This window comes from Felis catus, chromosome C1 (genome assembly GCF_018350175.1).
Source record: "Felis catus isolate Fca126 chromosome C1, F.catus_Fca126_mat1.0, whole genome shotgun sequence".
Taxonomy (NCBI): Eukaryota; Metazoa; Chordata; class Mammalia; order Carnivora; family Felidae; genus Felis; species Felis catus.
In genome coordinates, this window is record NC_058375.1 from 177,673,734 (window position 1) to 177,693,451 (window position 19,718).

Consider the following 19,718-nt stretch of genomic DNA (forward strand, 5'->3'; position numbering starts at 1 on the left):
ATAGGCCTGGATTGCAATGTATTTTCCTCTCAGGACTGCCTTCGCTGCGTCCCAAAGCGTTTGGATTATTGTATTTTCATTTTCGTTTGTTTCCATATATTTTTTAATTTCTTCTCTAATTGCCTGGTTGACCCACTCATTCGTTAGTAGGGTGTTCTTTAACCTCCATGCCTTTGGAGGTTTTCCAGACTTTTTTCTGTGGTTGATTTCAAGCTTCATAGCATTGTGGTCTGAAAGTATGCATGGTATAATTTCAATTCTTGTAAACTTATGAAGGGCTGTTTTGTGACCCAGTATATGATCTATCTTGGAGAATGTTCCATGTGCACTCGAGAAGAAAGTATATTCTGTTGCTTTGGGATGCAGAGTTCTAAATATATCTGTCAAGTCCATCTGATCCAATGTCTCATTCAGGGCCCTTGTTTCTTTATTGACCGTGTGTCTAGATGATCTATCCATTTCTGTAAGTGGGGTGTTAAAGTCCCCTGCAATTACCACATTCTTATCAATAAGGTTGCTTATGTTTATGAGTAATTGTTTTATATATTTGGGGGCTCCGGTATTCGGCGCATAGACATTTATAATTGTTAGCTCTTCCTGATGGATAGACCCTGTAACTATTATATAATGTCCTTCTTCATCTCTTGTTACAGCCTTTAATTTAAAGTCTAGTTTGTCTGATATAAGTATGGCTACTCCAGCTTTCTTTTGGCTTCCAGTCGCATGATAAATAGTTCTCCATCCCCTCACTCTCAATCTAAAGGTGTCCTCAGGTCTAAAATGAGTCTCTTGTAGACAGCAAATAGATGGGTGTTTTTTTTTTTATCCATTCTGATACCCTATGTCTTTTGGTTGGCGCATTTAATCCATTTACATTCAGTGTTATTATAGAAAGATACGGGTTTAGAGTCATTGTGATGTTGTATGTTTTATGCTTGTAGTGATGCCTCTGGTACTTTGTCTCACAGGGTCCCCCTTAGGATCTCTTGTAGGGCTGGTTTAGTGGTGACAAATTCCTTCAGTTTTTGTTTGTTTGGGAAGACCTTTATCTCTCCTTCTATTCTAAATGACAGACTTGCTGGATAAAGGATTCTCGGCTGCATATTTTTTCTGTCTAGCACCCTGAAAATCTCCTGCCAATTCTTTCTGGCCTGCCAAGTTTCAAAAGAGAGATCAGTCACGAGTCTTATAGGTCTCCCTTTATATGTGAGGGCACGTTTACCCCTTGCTGCTTTCAGAATTTTCTCTTTATCCTTGTATTTTGCCAGTTTCACTATGATATGTCGTGCAGAAGATCGATTCAAGTTACGTCTGAAGGGAGTTCTCTGTGCCTCTTGGATTTCAGTGCCTTTTTCCTTCCCCAGTTCAGGGAAGTTCTCAGCTATTATTTCTTCAAGTACCCCTTCAGCACCTTTCCCTCTCTCTTCCTCCTCTGGGATACCAATTATGCGTATATTATTTCTTTTTAGTGTATCACTTAGTTCTCTAAATTTCCCCTCATACTCCTGGATTTTTTTATCTCTCTTTTTCTCAGCTTCCTCTTTTTCCATAACTTTATCTTCTAGTTCACCTATTCTCTCCTCTGCCTCTTCAAGCCGAGCCGTGGTGGTTTCCATTTTGTTTTGCATTTCATTTAAAGCGTTTTTCAGCTCCTCGTGATTGTTCCTTAGTCCCTTGATCTCTGTAGCAAGAGATTCTCTGCTGTCCTCTATACTGTTTTCAAGCCCAGCGATTAATTTTATGACTATTATTCTAAATTCACTTTCTGTCATATTATTTAAATCCTTTTTGATCAGCTCATTAGCTGTTGTTATTTCCTGGAGATTCTTCTGAGGGGAATTCTTCCGCTTGGTCATTTTGGATAGTCCCTGGCGTGGTGAGGACCTGCAGGGCACTTCCCCTGTGCTGTGGTGTATAACTGGAGTTGGTGGGCGGGGCCGCAGTCAGACCTGATGTCTGCCCCCAGCCCACCGCTGGGGGCCACAGTCAGACTGGTGTGTGCCTTCTCTTCCCCTCTCCTAGGGGCAGGATTCACTGTGGGGTGGCGTGGCCCGTCTGGGCTACTTGCACACTGCCAGGCTTGTGATGCTGGGGATCTGGCGTATTAGCTGGGGTGGGTAGGCAAGGTGCACAGGGGCAGGAGGGGCAGGCTTAGATCGCTTCTCCTTAGGTGATCCACTTCAGGAGGGGCCCTGTGGCAGCGGGAGGGAGTCAGATCCGCTGCCGGAGGTTTGGCTCCGCAGAAGCACAGAGTTGGGTGTTTGCGCGGAGTGAGCAAGTTCCCTGGCAGGAACTGGTTCCCTTTGGGATTTTGGCTGGGGGATGGGCGGGGGAGATGGCGCTGGCGAGCGCCTTTGTTCCCCGCCAAACTGAGCTCTGTAGTCCGGGGGCTCAGCAGCTCTCCCTCCCTTTGTCCTCCAGCCTTCCCGCTTTCTGAGCAGAGCTGTTAACTTATGACCTCCCAGATGCTAAGTCGCGCTTGTTGTGGGAACACAGTCCGTCAGGCCCCTCCGCTTTTGCAAGCCAGACTCGGGGGCTCTGCTTGGCCGGCGAGCCGCCCCTCCGCCCCGGCTCCCTCCCGCCAGTCCGTGGAGCGCGCACCGCCTCGCCGCCCTTCCTACCCTCTTCCGTGGGCCTCTCTGCGTTTGGCTCCGGCGACTCCGTTCTGCTAATCCTCTGGCGGTTTTCTGGGTTATTTAGGCAGGTGTAGGTGGAATCTAAGTGATCAGCAGGACGCGCGGTGAGCCCAGCGTCCTACTACGCCGCCATCTTGACTAGAATCCTCTAATTTTGGAATTGCTGAGTCATATGGCAACTCTTTGACAGTTGAAAACTGCTAGGCTGTTTTCTAGAGCTCAGAATTATTTAGTCATAGGTTCATCTTACAGAAGATAACTTGCTTAAAATTTAAGGAGGCTAATAATGTAGCAATAACTTAATAAATTCTGTTGGATTTGTCAAGTTAGATAAGAACTTGTTCCCCCCCACTCAAATGAAGCACTACCACAAACAGATAAATTAGTAATCGTACTTTTAAATAAATGTTTTCAGTGCCCTAAGAGGTTTGTGTTTGGCATTTGTGCAGTGCCATGAATGGAATGTAATCAGTTGAGATTTGAAATTCTGTTTGTTGTAAGAATTAGAAGAGGTAGGATTTGAGATGAATTTACATTTTAAGTAATTTTTAAAATAAATCTTTATTGTCAGGAAATATAGAAAGAACAGAATACAATTCAAATCCCCTGTAATATTTTTATAATAGATATATCTCTTTATAGTGTTTCTGTTTTCTTTTTCTGCGTGTGTATGTGTATATACATAAAAACAAAAATAAAGCACTTTTAAAAAGCAAGATAGGCTTTTTTCAAGGTTATTTTTATAGTAACGTTGTATGAATGCCTAAGGATGTGCCATATACATTTAAGCATTTTGTGTGTGCTAATTCATTCAAGCATTATGTTTCAATGGGATGTTGGTGCTATTTATTACTCCCAATTTACAGTGATAAAATTGAGGCCCAATGAAATTCAGTTACTTGCTCAAGATCAGATAGGTAGTAAATGGTAGAGTTAGGAAATTTGGATGTACTCTTATACTATTATTCACTATCTTTCTGTACATGAATCTTTGTTTTCCTATATAATTATTATGGAAGTGTATTACTGGTTTGTTAAGTAAGTGACTAAATGTATCCCTTCACCCTTTCTTTCCCTCCCCCCAAAAGAACTGTAACATTATCTTACATAAAGAAAATATATTTTCACGAGAAATACCTATATAATGGAACACGATATCAAATATTCGAAAAAATGCTGTTGTTTTTATATTTTACAGATAAGCCACACAATCCTATGGTAAATGCTGGAGCAATTGTTGTGACTTCATTAATAAAGGTAAAATGTTGACAATTCCTTTTAACCTAGTAAGTTTTTAAAAAGCATAAAGATGAATATTGGGTTATTTATGTAGAATTGTGAAAAGTTTTGGTGTTACACTTAATCTTATGGTGAAACCTTAAGATTCATATTTACTTTGAAATAAATGTAATTTCAAGAACAAAATTTAAAACCGATGACTCATTGTAAGAGTTGCTCAGTTACTCTTGACCTGAAGATCTGGCAAAAATCAAAAAGAAGTCTCTGCTGAACAATAGGCACAGAGGTTTTTCTTCCTAAAGTTTTGATATATTTTTTTTTATTCCTGTTCCTTTTGGCTCTTCGAGAATGAACAGATGTTAACACAATTAAAAGCATTTTACTGTTTACTGTTTGTCATCAGCATATGTAGGAACAAATGTTCTGGTACTTTGTGTTAAGACAAAGTACATTTACCCTTGAATATTCTGAAGTCCTTTCTACTCAAGAGCTACATTCCAATTTTCATTTGAACTTCTTTCATTTGTTTTGCTTATTATCATAACTAAAATAAGTAAGACTTATTCCAATTATTAAGTTATATTATTTTTCTTATGCTTTGTTTTACATTGTACGTTTTAGTTGTTTTAGTGTCTACTTTGCCTTAATAATTGGAAGCTCTGTTGTTGTTTGGAATAAGTATTTGAAAATGGTTTTGTTGTGTGATACTATTTAGATTTTTAATTTCTAATTATAAATTTCATTTATATTCAAATATATTTCATTTATGTTTGGAACATTTATATACTTCAGTAAATCTATGCATATCTTTTCCAAGCACGAAAAAAACATAACTACATGGCTTTGTAGATGCATTAGTAAGGATGTGATACCCTGGTTACACAAAGAGTGTTTGGATATGAATTATGCCCTTGGCCCAGTTAATAAAAATATGTCTAATTTGTATGCTAGAAATCGTCTCCTTCATGAATTTTAAATGTTCATGAGAAAAGGCTTTAAAATAGAAGACTACTATCATAAGAATTATATATGTTTAGTTGTTATTTTAGGGCAAATACTTTGTAAGCTTTGGCCCTCTTAATCTTTGTAACTCTAGTGAAGTAGATATTATAGCCAAGTATTAATTTTTATTGTAACTAATTTTAATAGGCTATGGAAATTTTTATTTTGCCTATTGTAATATCTATTCATGACTTTCACATTAAGTAAAAGTTGTCAGCTTGAGGTAACATAGTATTTGTTTATTGTAGAAAATTGTAATACAAACCTGTACTAGGCACAGCCCTCCCTTCAGGTACCTTACCTTGTAGAAGGTAGACACGAGTAAATGGGCCCTTACAGTGAAATCCAGTAAACACTGCAATGAGAAAAAGTCTAATTAATAATTGTTTAGATTTGAACAAGTTAACTTAGAGGTAAGGAGAGTTGGGATAGTATAATGTATTTGTTAATGCTTAATGAGAAAACCACTAGAATGGTTCCAAACCTTTTTTGAGTGTTTCCAGAAAAATGTTTACATACTGTGATTTTTCTGTAACCTTTGGGGGAGTTCACAGACCCTTTGACGCTGATCCACGAATCCCAGTTTAAGAACTCTTACATTGGAGAAAGATTAACATAGCACACCAAATAGTATTTTCAGGAAAGGGCATCTGTATATAATTAAAAGCCTTCCTTAACTGCATGCAATTAAACATCTTCTGTTGATTCATGGGTTTCATATATACTACACTGAAACGCTGCATGTGAGAAATGCATGTCTAGTCATATCACACCATCACTTTATTAGTTTCACTTATGTTTAGTCATGAGCCATGAACGGTACATTGGGCCACATTAATGAACACTTAGAAACAGTTAAAAAAAAAAATGCATACACATAAATGTGGTTCAGTATCCAACAGTGCAAAAATTTAACTGAGTCATCTTGTATTTATAAATTTGATCAGTGATTTTAAAGATGCAAACAGTTTTAATTTACTGACAAACTTGAAAATAAGGCTTTTGGGGTATAGTTCATATTTAAGGTCACTTTCTTAGAATTTTTGTTTTGTTTTTAGAAGTGTTTCACAAGTTTCTTTCTTTCTTCCTTTTTTATTGAAGTTCATCTAAATCTTGGAGGGGTAAGCCTTATATATCTTTGTAAAACTGCCCCAGAATGTAATACCTTTTTTTTAGGCTGTTTTTTAAAAAGAATTCAGATCTCCTCTAAATATCTGTATGTGATCTATGCAAGTTGTTGTATGATCACATAATTATTTATGAATTGGTAATCGAAATTGAGTTAGCAAAACCATAGCCAAACAAGGGTCTTCAAGTCCAGCCTTCTTTATATAGTTGCAATGAGGAAACTGAAACTAGATAAGGGCTAACAGCAGAAGAGTTGGGCTTGAGCTAAATCTCCTGGTTTGTTTACTCTTCATTAGAATTCACTCTGACTAATTAATGTAGGTGTTTGCTGTTTCTCTTGATAACATCTTTGTCTTTATCTAGCATTGTTAAATTGTCCTAAAGGAAAAGTTTTATTTTCTTAATTTTAACTTGTACAAATAATAACTTACTGGCTTAAAAGTCACATCTAATTTTTAGTGGGGGTAATGTAGTTATTCTTTGGACATTAGTCAGTGCCGACTATCTGTAAAGGAACTTAAACCTTTTCTCAAGGAGCTTGCATTTGAGTATCCAAAGCATGCATATTTTACCATGGCTACTAGATGTGAATTTTGTTTTTTAGCTCTTAGTTGATGACCTTAAGGCTATTTTTTGCTTTCAAACTTAAACTCAATTATGGTGCTATTAAAACATTCTCCTCATGTTAGTCTTCTCTCTCTCTCTCTCTCTCTCTCTCTCTCTCTCTCTCTCTCTCTCTCTCACACACACACACACACACACACACACACACACACACACACACACAAATTAAGTAGAGTCTTTAGTAAGACTCTTTATTTCTTAATTTTGTAGTATTGATATTTTTTCCTTGTAGGATTGGAGATGATCCTCAGGAAATGGGGGAAGAGGCAGAGCAAATGTTCAAAAGGATTAGCAGATTGTGGAAAAAAGGAGGATTTGGACAGAAGGAACCTGTTGCATAAATTCTTAACTACTAAACTTATAGAAAACTCCAATATTTAAAATTTTAAACAAAGCTATCTAGGTAAATACCTTCAAAAAAAAAAAAAAACAAATGTCATTTTGTACTTAAAATGCACAAAATTTTAAAAACTTTAAAAGTAAATTCTTTCTTTTTCTTTGTGGTAACTACTGAATTAAAGGAATACTTTTTGATGTAATTTGTTTTATCTGATAATGATAATATGGTTGCTTAATTTAAAGGGAAGAGTAAACAATTTGAAAGGAACACAGTTACTCTGGATGAAATAGCTGTATATTTATGTAATTTTTTTCTTTGCAGTGGTAAAAACTTCAACTAGTTTTAGTTTAAAAGTTTAAATCTTCTAATAACTTGAGGGTTAGGGTGGGAAAATGAGGAAAACCTACTAAAAGATAATTGCCATAGGTCTGCTATTTTATTTTATTTTCTTATTTTATATTTATTTGTTTTTGCTTTTTCACTTTAAAGGGAAATAGTAAGTTACACTGTCTTCTGCGTGTATATCTCTTTATTCTAGTGGTACTTTCCAGTTTTTGTCATTTGAAGAAGCTTGATTTTTTTTAATCAGAAGTCTTTTTAAATTTAAAAAATCAGATTTTTCTGTTATTAAAAGATAATTTAATTGTACTCCATGAAAATAAGATGAATTTAGTTAGTATGTATGTAGTGCTTCAGTTTAGTTATGTTAGCAATAACTTGTTGGACTTGTGAGCCATACTTTTAAGGTGGTTTGTGGCTCTGGGAAGTACTGGATGATGCCTTGGACTTGATAATTTTATTGTGGTATTGTTTTTTCACTCCATGTTTATATCAGTTGGTTTGTTTGAATTTTGTTTTTTTTAATGAAAGGCAGATAGTTGATTGACATCAGAATTCACTTTTCTCTTTATATTTAGGGTTAATCTATATAATACTAGATTTAGAACATTTTTTACCTGTAATATCTATTTTAAATCTTCCAACTATTATTTAGCTTTAAAGCATTTTCTGTGGCAAGATTAAATTAAAAGTATTCTATAAATCATTTTCAGTTACCTCTTTTGCCTCTTTCCTCTGTGATCTCTAATTTTCTTTTTTTTTTAATTTTTTTTTAATGTTTTTATTTATTTTTGAGACAGAGAGAGACAGAGCATGAGCAGGGGAGGGGCAGAGAGAGAGAGGGAGACACAGACTCCGAAGCAGGCTCCAGGCTCTGAACTGTCAGCACAGAGCCCGACGCGTGGCTAGAACTCACGGAGTGTGAGATCATGACCTGAGCTGAAGTCAGACGCTCAACCGACTGAGCCACCCAGGCGCCCCTGTGATCTCTAATTTTCAGTTGGCTTTTACACCTCCATACTTTATGAATGGAATCAAGTGATTTACTCACACATAACTCTGATTAATGCATTGACTTCAAATGAGTCATGTTAATATTAAACGTATTAGCAGATGTCCCTATTAACAGTAATGTTTTCACCTGTGTTTTAATGTATAATATACATAATTCGGGAGTATATTGTAAAAAACGGTTATAAAAACTCCAATATAATTATATTAATTCTTTTAATAGCCAGTGTTAAAAAGTCAGTGCCTATTTATCACATTTTCATTCATAAAATTTTCTTCAATGAAATGAAAATTCTTTAAGTTAGAATAGGTATGTTTACAGAAGAATTAACTCCTAGAATTTTCTAATCTCAGGATCTGATTACTTAACTACCCTTTTCAGACAAACCTTATAGTTTGCTTTTTAGAAGTCATTTGATCTCCACGATTCTGGAAGTCGTCTTTAACATATGAAAAATACTTTAGAAACTTCCTTATCTCTACTTCCCCAACTTAAAAGTAAATAATCAATCACTCCTCACAATCACAGTATAGTTCTTTCTGTCCATAGGTCCTGTCCCCTTGCTTTAATAAAAACACTTTTTATCACTGGAAAAAAAAAAAATCATTTGGTGAACGGATTTGGCAAATCATTTGGTAAATATATTTTCTCCAATTTAGTTTTTAAGTTTTCCTGCTGTACTTACCTATATAGCATTGTAGCTTTTTCTACAATTAAAATAACATATATAATATTGGTTGTATAGTGATTTAAAAGTGGGATAAACCTATTCCTGGTTATGGGAAGTTTTTTCCAAGAGATAAAGGGACATTGATAATTTTAAGACCAGTTTCCAAATTCCAGTTTTCATATATGTGTTTCTTAAAATTAGTCTGCCTTTGGTCCATATTTCCTCCCATTTTTCAAAAGAAGACATACTTCTCATTTGTACCAATTTTTACTGTGGTACACTTTCAGGTTCTAAAAACCTCTTGGGCACCAGTGAAAGAGAACATTTTGAAATATTGGAGTCAGTGTTATTGAGGACATGAATCATTGTAATGAGTGGGAACAGCCCTCTTGTATATAGATTGTTTCCAGGTCTTTGGTTTCAACAAAATGGACAGAGGATCTAATCAAGTTGTTAGTTAATAAGAACATTAAGTGTAAATTTTAAGGATGGATTGCTGTGTGACTTTTACATGTAATATAGATATGTAAAAGAATTGAGTGATATCGCTGTAACAAAACCTTTCCTATTTCTATCTACTCATCTGTTGTCAGCAAGATTTCTCAACTCCTACCTCTGTAAAAATTTTAAATAGGAAGAGAATCTCTTTATTCTAGCAATAGAAAATATCCACTTATACATGAACTAATTAAAAATCAATTACTATTTCAAAGAGAAAAGAATATTCTAAAATAAGTTTTGTAAATTAACATGGGACATTATTAATAAATAAACATTTTTTCTTTAACTTTTTATGAAAAATTTCAAACATACTCAAAATAAACATAGTGTAACTAGCCCCTATGTACCCATTCCTGGCTTCTAATTTTCATAGTATCTTGTCCTCCACTTCTCTGTACCCCACTACTAGATGATGATGGATTTTATTTTTACAGTTTGTATATTTGCTTTTAGGGGGTTTACTCTATTTTGTACGTGTATGTGTATTTTTTCTAACATTTTTACAAATAAACTTTCTACTGTTATTTTTTTGAAATTAAAATAACTTGACATTTTATAATGATTATTAGATCCCATATATTCCTGGGGTACATGAAATCTTTCCAAGAGATACAGGGGCAAATATATTTTGTTGACTTAAGTAAAATACTATTTTCAGTGTAGATAGTAAGAACAAACATTAAACAAGTGCTTTTACATTTAAATGGGGAAATTTTGGGGAAAGACTTTCTTGGGTCAACAAAATCAGTTAGTTTATTTTGTGTGTTTTTATATAATCTGCCTAGAACATTTCAAGTAGTTTATCCAAAAGGTTATGTGATTGACAATGGTAAATATCAGTTTTTTAAAAAATAGCTTAGAAGCAAAACAATTTTAATTATGCTTTAATTTAGTAAGCTACAAAGTAGGTCAAGCTTGTGACCATAGTCTAGAGTTGAAACAGGTTTTTTTTCTTTTTATTAAACATGACAGCTTAATAAAGAAAATTTGTATTTGTTCTGTAGGGCACAGTTTAGGTCAGAGAATGGAAGTTCAGTATAACTTGTTTATTTTACATTGATTAATTGTATAATGGTAATTATCCATGTAACATCCCAATGCAAATGCTGACATCCTTTTCCAAAAGAGTTGTTTTTTTTTTTTTTTTTTTTTTGTGCGTTTTCTAAGGTTAAAAAGGTTTTTGTGGTTTAAATGTTGTTACATATTTTACAGCATTAGGATCTATGGAATATTTTGACAACTGCAACAGTTCAATGAAGTTGGTAATTTCTTCTTTTAATTATTTTTCATTGAACAGCTTTGGAGTTACATTTCTACATTTTGAGTTCTGGTGTATTATAAGGAAAGAAAAATTAAAATATGTCAAAGGGCACTTTAGAGAAAATACATAGATAGTGATTACAATATGGCTGTAGCTAAATTATCCATCATTATCTTGTTTAAGTTTTGTTAATGCCTAATTTTGATGAAATAGTGTGGTGTTCTTTTCAGCTACTGATTGTATATGTGATTGACATTCTTTGGTAAATAAGTTGATCTGTAAGGTTTCACAGATTATCAGCCAGATCTTAATCCACTTGTAAAGTGGAGAATGAACCTGGCTTTATTCAGTTAAATAATTCTCTGGTACAGGTTTTCCCCATCATAATCAAATTTTAAAGTGTAATGTTTTGGAATTTTTAGGGTAAAGTTTAAAATCTTTGTTTTAAAATTTTAGTTGTCAAATTATTTTAAACCTGTTTTAAAAATTAGAGATGTATTGTTTCTATTGGGTGCATATCACCAATTAATACGTTTGATTTCAGATCTACATCTTACTGCTTTGTAAACTTCGCCGAGGTAAAAATGAAACCATTTGGCTACTTGAACTGATCTACATTACATAGGTTTTTCCTATTGACATTTGCAGTAGCTAACATGTCAGAAATAGAAGTGATGAAACAATACATCTTCCATGCTCTGAATTGGCATAATGCTAAATTCAAATGTAGCTAATTGTTTAGAGGCTATGAAATATATATATTTTTAGTTCACATATTGTTAAAACAAATGAGATACAAAAGGTAGAGCTTTCTTTATACTAGCAAAATGTATGCAGGATGTTTGCATATATAGAATTATAAAAGATTAGTTTAGTTTTGCAACATAACTCATCTTCCTAACTCTAATACTGGTTTGAGGTTATTTTAAAAATATGAGTAGATTGTTCTTACTTGAAAACCATAATTTATACTCAACTCTTTTCTAAGGGTGAAACTTTATTTTAAGTTTTTTTAAAATATGAAATTAAATAACGTATGTTCTAGCAGATTATGTGTTGTCATGAAAGATAAGGGAATATGGGGTAACTAAAATTCTGTAACTTTGGGTTGGGTAAAGCTTATACTTAAAATAAAGCATTCCCTTTGTAATTCAGACCCATTGTCAACATATTGGTATTAATAAAAGAACATGTAAAAAGTTTATGTAAATATTGAATTATTTTAGAAGTATTTCCTAGATTTAAAAGTACTAATGTACAGTATATTAATTATGATAGCAGTTTGAAATTTTGATAATTATACTCAGTTAAAACTTAAACTGTAGTGATGCCTGTATTAACATATTTATCTCATTTCTTTGCAGCAAGGAGTGAATAATGCTGAAAAATTTGACTATGTAAGTGCAATGTAGAATTCAGTTTTCATGCTTTATTTATATTCCTTAAATACTTGTTTTTTAATTACTGATACTTTCTAATTCTGGTTTATAGGTGATGCAGTTTTTGAATAAGATGGCTGGCAATGAATACGTTGGATTCAGTAATGCAACGTGAGTCTAATTTTTGACTTAGGTTTTTATAATGGGCCAGTCCTCTTTAAATTAACAAAAATATCTAGAGTATAGAATTCTATTAAACATTGTTTTAAAATGTTTATTGATTTTTGAGGGACAGAGCATGAGCAAGGGAGGGGGAGAGAGAGACAGACAGACAGACAGACCGACAGACAGAATCTGAAGCAGGCTCCAGGCTCTGAGCTGTCAGCACAGAGCCCGACATGGAGCTCGAACTCATGAACCGCGAGATCATGACCGGAGCTGAAATCGGACACTTAACCAACTGAGCCACCCAGGGACCCCTATAGAATTCTATTTTAAATGCTGTTTTGTCCCCACCCCCCCCCCCCCAACCTCTCCCCTTTCTCTACATATATAATACATAGTGTATTTAGAATTAATCTGGTTTGGTCCTAGGGCTTACTTCAGCTAATAAATAATTACTTAAAATTTCGTCATTAAAGGGAAATGAATTATTTCTGAATTACCTGAGAGAACACTTAAATGCTTTATATAGGTTGGATAAACTTCTTGTGGGTATAAAGTTAGAAGGGACCCAACTTTCCCTTAAATTACTGAAAGTTATTCAATTTTCTTTTTGCCTGTAATACCTGTCTTACCTCTCTAAATCTCTCTGCCTGGCTAACTTGATTTTAACCCCAGTTTTTTATTTTGAAATTTGCCAGTCTGTAGAAAAGTTGAAGGAGTAAGCAATGAATATCTGGATATCTTTCACTTATATTTTCTGATTAATATTTTTGTCTCATTGGCTTTCCCTCAACCTCTTTTTTTAGATAACTGTTTAAAACATGTGTATTTCTACACACACACACACACACACACACACATATGTAAATATACATTTTTTTTCTCTGAACTGATAGAAATAAAGTTGTAGACATCTCAACACTTCACCCATAAATAACTCAACATGTATATTCTGAGATAAGGACATTCTCCTACATAACCACAGTACCATCAACACATTAACATTAACATTAAGATCACTAACATTAATCGTAAGATGTCATTAATACATAAATGTACCAACTGTCCACCCCCTAAAAGCCTTTTATGACCTTTGCTTCCTATTAAGCAAGGTTTGCACATTACATTTATGTCTCTTCTGCTTTTTTAAAATAGAAGAGTCTTCTTGCCCTACACCTTTGCTTTATAAAATTTTATTAAGTGGCTTTCTTTGAAGAGTGCCAACCACTTGTTTTACAAAGCAGGAATTAACTAACTTTCTCTGTGAAGGACCAGATAGTAAATTTTTCAGACTTGTGGGCCATATGGACTCTGGTTGCAACTACCCATTTCTACTGTTTCGGTAGGAATGCAGCCATGGACAATATGAGGTTGTGTTTCAAGAAACTTTATTTATAAAAACAGGCAGCAGGCTACATCTGGCCCATGGGCTATAGTGGATATTCCACATTTTGAATAGGTCTGGTTGTTTCCTTGTGGTTACATAAAGCTGAAACGGTTTTGGCATGAATACTAAATAGGTGATACTTTGTACTTCACGTTTCAGGAAACAAAAATTTTCAGGTTGTCTGCTCTACCAACTTTTATTCATCAATTTAAGTATCTTTCTAAGAAGTTTTTCATGAATCTCATCTCACCTCTCTTCTGTGCTATTATATTACCATATTTAATTGAGCTTACTCTATGTCTCACTGCCTCATCACCACCATAAGACTCTGACTTCCTTTAGACCTGGGTAGAAATGTCTTCCAATTCATTTTTGTATTCCTGTTATCCAGCAGATAATAGCCACTTGATAGTGTTTGGTGAACAGAACTATATGCTAGGCACTGTGATCATTGCTAAGCAGTTAGTTCTTTATGTACACCATGTTGAGGTTTTTTTTTTTTTTTTTAAGGTATGGCAAGTTGACAAGTTTATTTTCAAGAGCTTTTTCATATCCACATATCCAACATTGTTTTTCTAACCATAGAAACATTAAAATGTATAGTTAGGAGAGACTCTCCCCACCCCCCACACACACCTTGTGATTGATAATACAGAGTGTCTGTCACCCACAGTTCCTCTTTTGTCAGCAGCCTTATGGATGCTTGCACGCAAGTTAAATCTGTCTAAATTAAAACTCATTCTCTTTCTTCTCACACTACTCTTTGCTTCATGGATCCCCACGTCAGTTGATATCACTGTCCTTTCAGTCGACTGGATTAAAAATCTAGACTTTTGTATCAGACTTCATTCACCATTCCCCCTTTTTCCCATTAGGTTGAAAGACTTGCCGAAGTGCTCTCATGTTTGATCATAGCTCTCCTTCCATTCCTGTCACCACTACCTAAGTTCAGGCTTTCTATGGCTTTTATTACTTCGGTTTCCTAATAACATAAGTCATCCTTTCTTTTTCCCCTTTCCCAGACTGATGTCAGAGTTATCCTTCTAAAATGTAGGTCTCAACAAGGTAATTTGATGGAAAGCCTTCAAGCTTTCATTTGGTATGCCATCAGGAGCCATTTTTACATTTATCAGTCTTGATAATAATGTGGTCCCAGTCTCCTTTGTTAGTTTGATGGTTCTCCACTCTTCTCCATGAACCCTATTTCTCAGATACATCAGAACATACACCATTCTTCAGTGCAGTCCTGTCTTCTATACTTTTATAACTTTGTTCATGCTACATGGGATTTGCCACTGCCTAGGCTTCCCCCTGAAATCTGTTAATCCAACAAATGCTGAAAGGCCCATTTCATGTGTCCTTCCTTTAGTGAAATTTCCATGGATTCCTGCAGTTGGAATTGATTATTGTACTTTTGGAGGACCCAGGAGATTCTGCAGTTTCTTAGTGTATTTTTTAATGGTGGAATACTTGGTAATTTTAAAATTAGCTTCTTTATTCACAAAATATGAAGATTAGAAAGGGCCTAACCCATTTCAGTCCTTTCACAGCTGAGAAAATTAAGACTGAAAGAATTGTCAATTAAATGACTTCCCCAAAAACCACATAGCTAGCCTATTGACAGAACTGGGATTGAAACCCAGCAGTCCTGACTCTTAGGTCAGTGTTCTTTATACTATACTTTGCTATACAGTTACACTACAGGACAATCATACTTTTATAGAAAATAAGTAAATAGAGCAATTTTTTTCCTTCTAGGTTTCAGTCTGAAAGAGAAAGTGGAGATCGAAATTTTGCAATAGGATATTACCTAAAAGAAAAAAAGGTTCTTGAATTTTTTTGTTTCTATTTCAAATGATTGTTTTATTTAATAAAATATGTAAACATGTATGCTAAAAACTCAACAATAGGTTTTAAGTAACTGTCTATTACTATTTAATGTTTAGAAGTTTTTGCAAAATGCTCTTGAGTTAGTCGTTTCAAAATGTTAATATTAAATCAATTTAATATCTGGCAGTATTCAGATATTTTACTAATTACATTGATGCAAGTTTTTCTTAAGGATTAGCCCATTTTTCTGAAAGTGTGATGCCAGACTATTATTGATTACATTTGGTTTTTAAATTTTAAGTGGGTGGTCCAGTAACTTGCTTTATGAATTATGAATCAGTTTATCATTGTTAAACTAGTATCTAGAAATCTGTATGTAATGTAGTTTTGCTTTATTGTTCTTTATTATTTCATGTAAAAAGGGTTGTAAGCCTTTTTATAGGTTATATGCTATTTTGTTACCAGTTAATACGAGACATTTGTATACATTTTAAATTTAGTCTTTATGTGTCTCTTACTTATGTGCATATATTCTTGTTTTTAATTGCCTTTCTATTTTTTCAGTGTTTTCCAGAAGGCACAGACATGGTTGGTATATTAGACTTCTATTTCCAGGTAATTTACTTCAACTCTATGAGTTATGTATATAAATGGATGTGTCACACTGTGCAGAGTATAGATGTCTCTGAAATCATGGCTCTAGATTAAGATAAAATATATTTACCACTCCCCTTCTAAAAAGAGTCCTCATGAAAGGCATTCTCATGTTTTTTTCCTCCTAAAAATCATGCCTTAGAATGTAATAAGGAATGTTTTTTACTTTAAGAAGTATCAAAAATGGTATATAATTCCAGAAATTGGTTTGTCCTTATTAAAAACTAAGCTGATTTCTTAGCTTTTAAGTTTTGTTTTGAGGATTTGTTTGTTTCTTCATTGGAGTGTTCATATTCAGCATTTTAAAGTAGCAGTTTCTCAGTTGGTTTAATTCATTTCTGCAAAGTCATATGATGCTTTTTTGGTGTGTTTTTTAATGTTTATTTTCGAGAGAGAGCATGAGGAGAGGAGGAGCAGAGAGAGGGAAACACACAGAATCTGAAGCAGGCTCCAGGCTCTGAACTGTCAGCACAGAGCCTGACGTGGGGCTCAAACTCACGAACTGTGAGGTCATGACCTGAGCCGAAGTCTGCCACCCAACCGATTGAGCCACCCAGGCACCCCTGTGGTGTTTTTTTTCTAACTTAGTATAGTTTCTCCACATTCCTGAGTGGGCCACTCACATAATCTGCTGTGATTATAGAACTCAGTTTTAGAGAGCCTTCCCCGATAACTCTCTTTTCTCCCTGTATTTTCAGTTCAGTTCATTTCTACAGATTTAATACCATCGGTGCTAATATCAATGGGCTGTAATATCAAGCTAAATAGTAAATTAATTATTATTGATTTCTAGTTAATCTTACTTTTGCCTGCCTTTACTTTTTAAGGTGCTTTAATTTCAATTTTGTAGTAATGTTAAAAAATATGTAAGGGGGGTTGATAATGTAGATTTTGATGACAGTTTGTCACCTTCCAACGTGAGGAACTGTGAATTGAGAATCCAGACTGTCAGTATAAAATCAAGGTCTAATCTGGCCATTTTTTAGCCATGTGACATAACTTCAGTAACTTAGACCTAATTTCATTATGTGTAGCATATGCTAAACCTAACTGTCTGCATTATCTTGAAGATAACATGAAATGATATGTGTCAAATTCCTTTGAAGCTGTAAGGTGTTCTATAAAATAATAATGTCATTTATTTTTATTTCTTCCATACGTTAATGTTTGTTTTCCTTCGGTATATACACTTTAGCTGTTATAGCCTAGGTGCTACTAATCTACTATGAAATTTCTGCACTTCAGGGTAAAAATCAAGAGAAAGCCGTAGAATAGAAGCCTTACTTTTTTGGAGAAGGGCTGCATGTAATTGAACATCTGATCAGGGTATCAGAAAAGTACTGTTAAATTGGGATTTGTCAAATTTGGTATATATATCATATGACAAACAAAATTCCAGTTAATACTAAGTATAAGTTAGGAAATGATCATTGGAGTTTAAATTTTAACTTCTTTTAGAAAGCATTTCATGATTACATCTACATAAGTCTTTGCTATCTGGGTCAGTATAGTGATTAGGTTCTGTAGTTTTGGAGAAATAAGGAAGAGGTTTTAATATAAACAAGCAAAAGTGAAAGTCAGTGAAAAAGTGGCTCCCAGTCAGTTTCCTAATGCACTGTAGCTTATAAGTTTTCCTTCTTGCTCTTTCCAAACCCCTTTGTCTCTTGTGGAATCTTGAAAAATTAGTAAGGAAAGATTGCAAGTTGGTAACTCAGCCTTTTCTTCCTGCTCCCCCTTCCCATCTTCTTTCTCATCTACTTCCTCCCCCACCTCCCCATACACACCCTGCCCCCTAGTTTGGATTGCTGTTAATGAAAAGTAAAATGGAGCTTATTTATTATTTCTGTTTTATGGATAAATTTGGGTTTGCTGTGGTAAACTTATTTCCATTATTTTGATTATTTTTAAATACTGTACTGTACTCTGCCTGGACTTTGCTTTTATTTATTCAGTATATTCTGTCCAGCACCCATAGTCAATATCAAATAAATATTTAAATATTAATAAGTGGTTTAAAAGGTAGTATTTTGACTTAGGCACTCAGAGTATCCAGGCTAGTGCTATCTTGGTTTCCATTCCTTAATTTTTTGCATGTTACTACGTAGGAATGCTGAGCTTTGTTATAGTGAAAATGTCAGTCATTTTAGCATCTTTTTTTCCTAAAGTAGCAATTTCTAATGTAAATGCTATCTATCATAATACTAATGTATGTTGCTTTGTGTTAAAAATATATCACGGCTCCTTTTCCTTTCAATTTAAAAATAATTATGTTTGTATATCCTACAGAAAGCATTAATATTTAAGCAACTTTGAATATCACTTGGGACCATTATAGATCTTTATGCTTAGGGGCTGGCTCTTCCTATCCTGGTTTTGCCATTATAAAAGACTCGATAACTGGGCAAATCAGGATAAACCTTAAAGGGGCTTGAAATTTGTTCAAATTTAAATCTTTGGAATGTTATCAAGTTATATTAAAATAATCCCCTTGAAGGAAAGATTTCAGATCTGTATGAACTACCAGATGAAATATATTTTCTTAGAAGTCAATTGTAGTACAGAAAATAATGTCAACCTAAATTTTCAGAATTCAGTTTTTTCTTCCTTCTAGCTATGCTCCATTGAAGTAACTTGTGAATCAGCCAGTGTGATGGCTGCAACACTGGCTAATGGTGGTTTCTGTCCAATTACTGGTGAGAGAGTACTGAGCCCTGAAGCAGTTCGAAATACACTGAGTTTGATGCATTCCTGTGGCATGTATGATTTCTCCGGGCAGTTTGCTTTCCATGTAAGTAATTGTTTAATCTTAATTTTCTACTGCAAGAAACTAGTCTGGACTAGTTCTTTTAAAAATACAGTTTGAACTTTGGTTCTAAACCTGCACATTAATTTTTGAGAGAGAGACTTGTTTTTAAGGTTAATTTGTTACAGACTTGTTAAGGAATAGAGTTAAGCAGGCTACCCGATATTCTTAAGAAGTTGGAGTTTAATTTATAAAACCTCATCACTTCTACTTGTAAGGCATTCCAGTGTGCAAGGTTAGTACAGACTTTCTCTACTATTTCTTATTAATATAACTAAGCCTTATGGTGATTACATACCTCAAAAGCTCCTTAAGTTCAGAAGGAGCGCATAATTGGGATGTTTAACACCTTTGGTTATAATCATAGATATTTTAAAGCACTTAAAGTATATTAAGTTAACAAAAATATACTCTTAAAGCTCTCTTGTGCATTTTTGAACATTTGTGTACACCTGTGAAATATGGACTTTCTTACCTCATTCTGCTTATGTCAAGATATAATGCCCTACAAATTTTTTTTATTTGAAAATTTTAGAACAGAAAACTAGATGCATTTAATGTTATCCACTACTCAACTTCAATAGTTATTAGTACCTTACCAGTTTATCTTTATTTCCAATTCTTGCCATGTAGTTGAGTGTGTAATTCTAAATGATAAGGACTTTTTAGAAAACAAATGAACAAACATAGCACCATTATTATATTTGAAAAAAATTTTTTCATTTTTAATATCAAAATATTTAGTGTT

At 34.1% G+C, this 19,718-nt stretch overlaps 1 protein-coding gene across 5 annotated transcripts in view; it reads left to right on the forward strand.

Annotated features, from left to right (window-relative positions):
* Nucleotides 1-19,718, forward strand: part of GLS (glutaminase) — an 86,500-nt gene that overhangs the window by 29,825 nt on the left and 36,957 nt on the right. For 4 of the 5 annotated variants that reach the window (XM_045034150.1, XM_023259560.2, XM_023259558.2 and 1 more), the window contains exons 7-12: nt 3,835-3,893; nt 12,117-12,149; nt 12,244-12,302; nt 15,442-15,508; nt 16,078-16,128; nt 18,779-18,955. In XM_045034150.1, coding sequence (XP_044890085.1) covers nt 3,835-3,893; nt 12,117-12,149; nt 12,244-12,302; nt 15,442-15,508; nt 16,078-16,128; nt 18,779-18,955 — 446 coding nt within the window. Of the gene's footprint in view, nt 1-3,834; nt 3,894-8,829; nt 8,956-10,703; nt 10,754-12,116; nt 12,150-12,243; nt 12,303-15,441; nt 15,509-16,077; nt 16,129-18,778; nt 18,956-19,718 lie in introns of those variants that run through there. The other variant, XM_045034151.1, reaches the window with a different exon arrangement.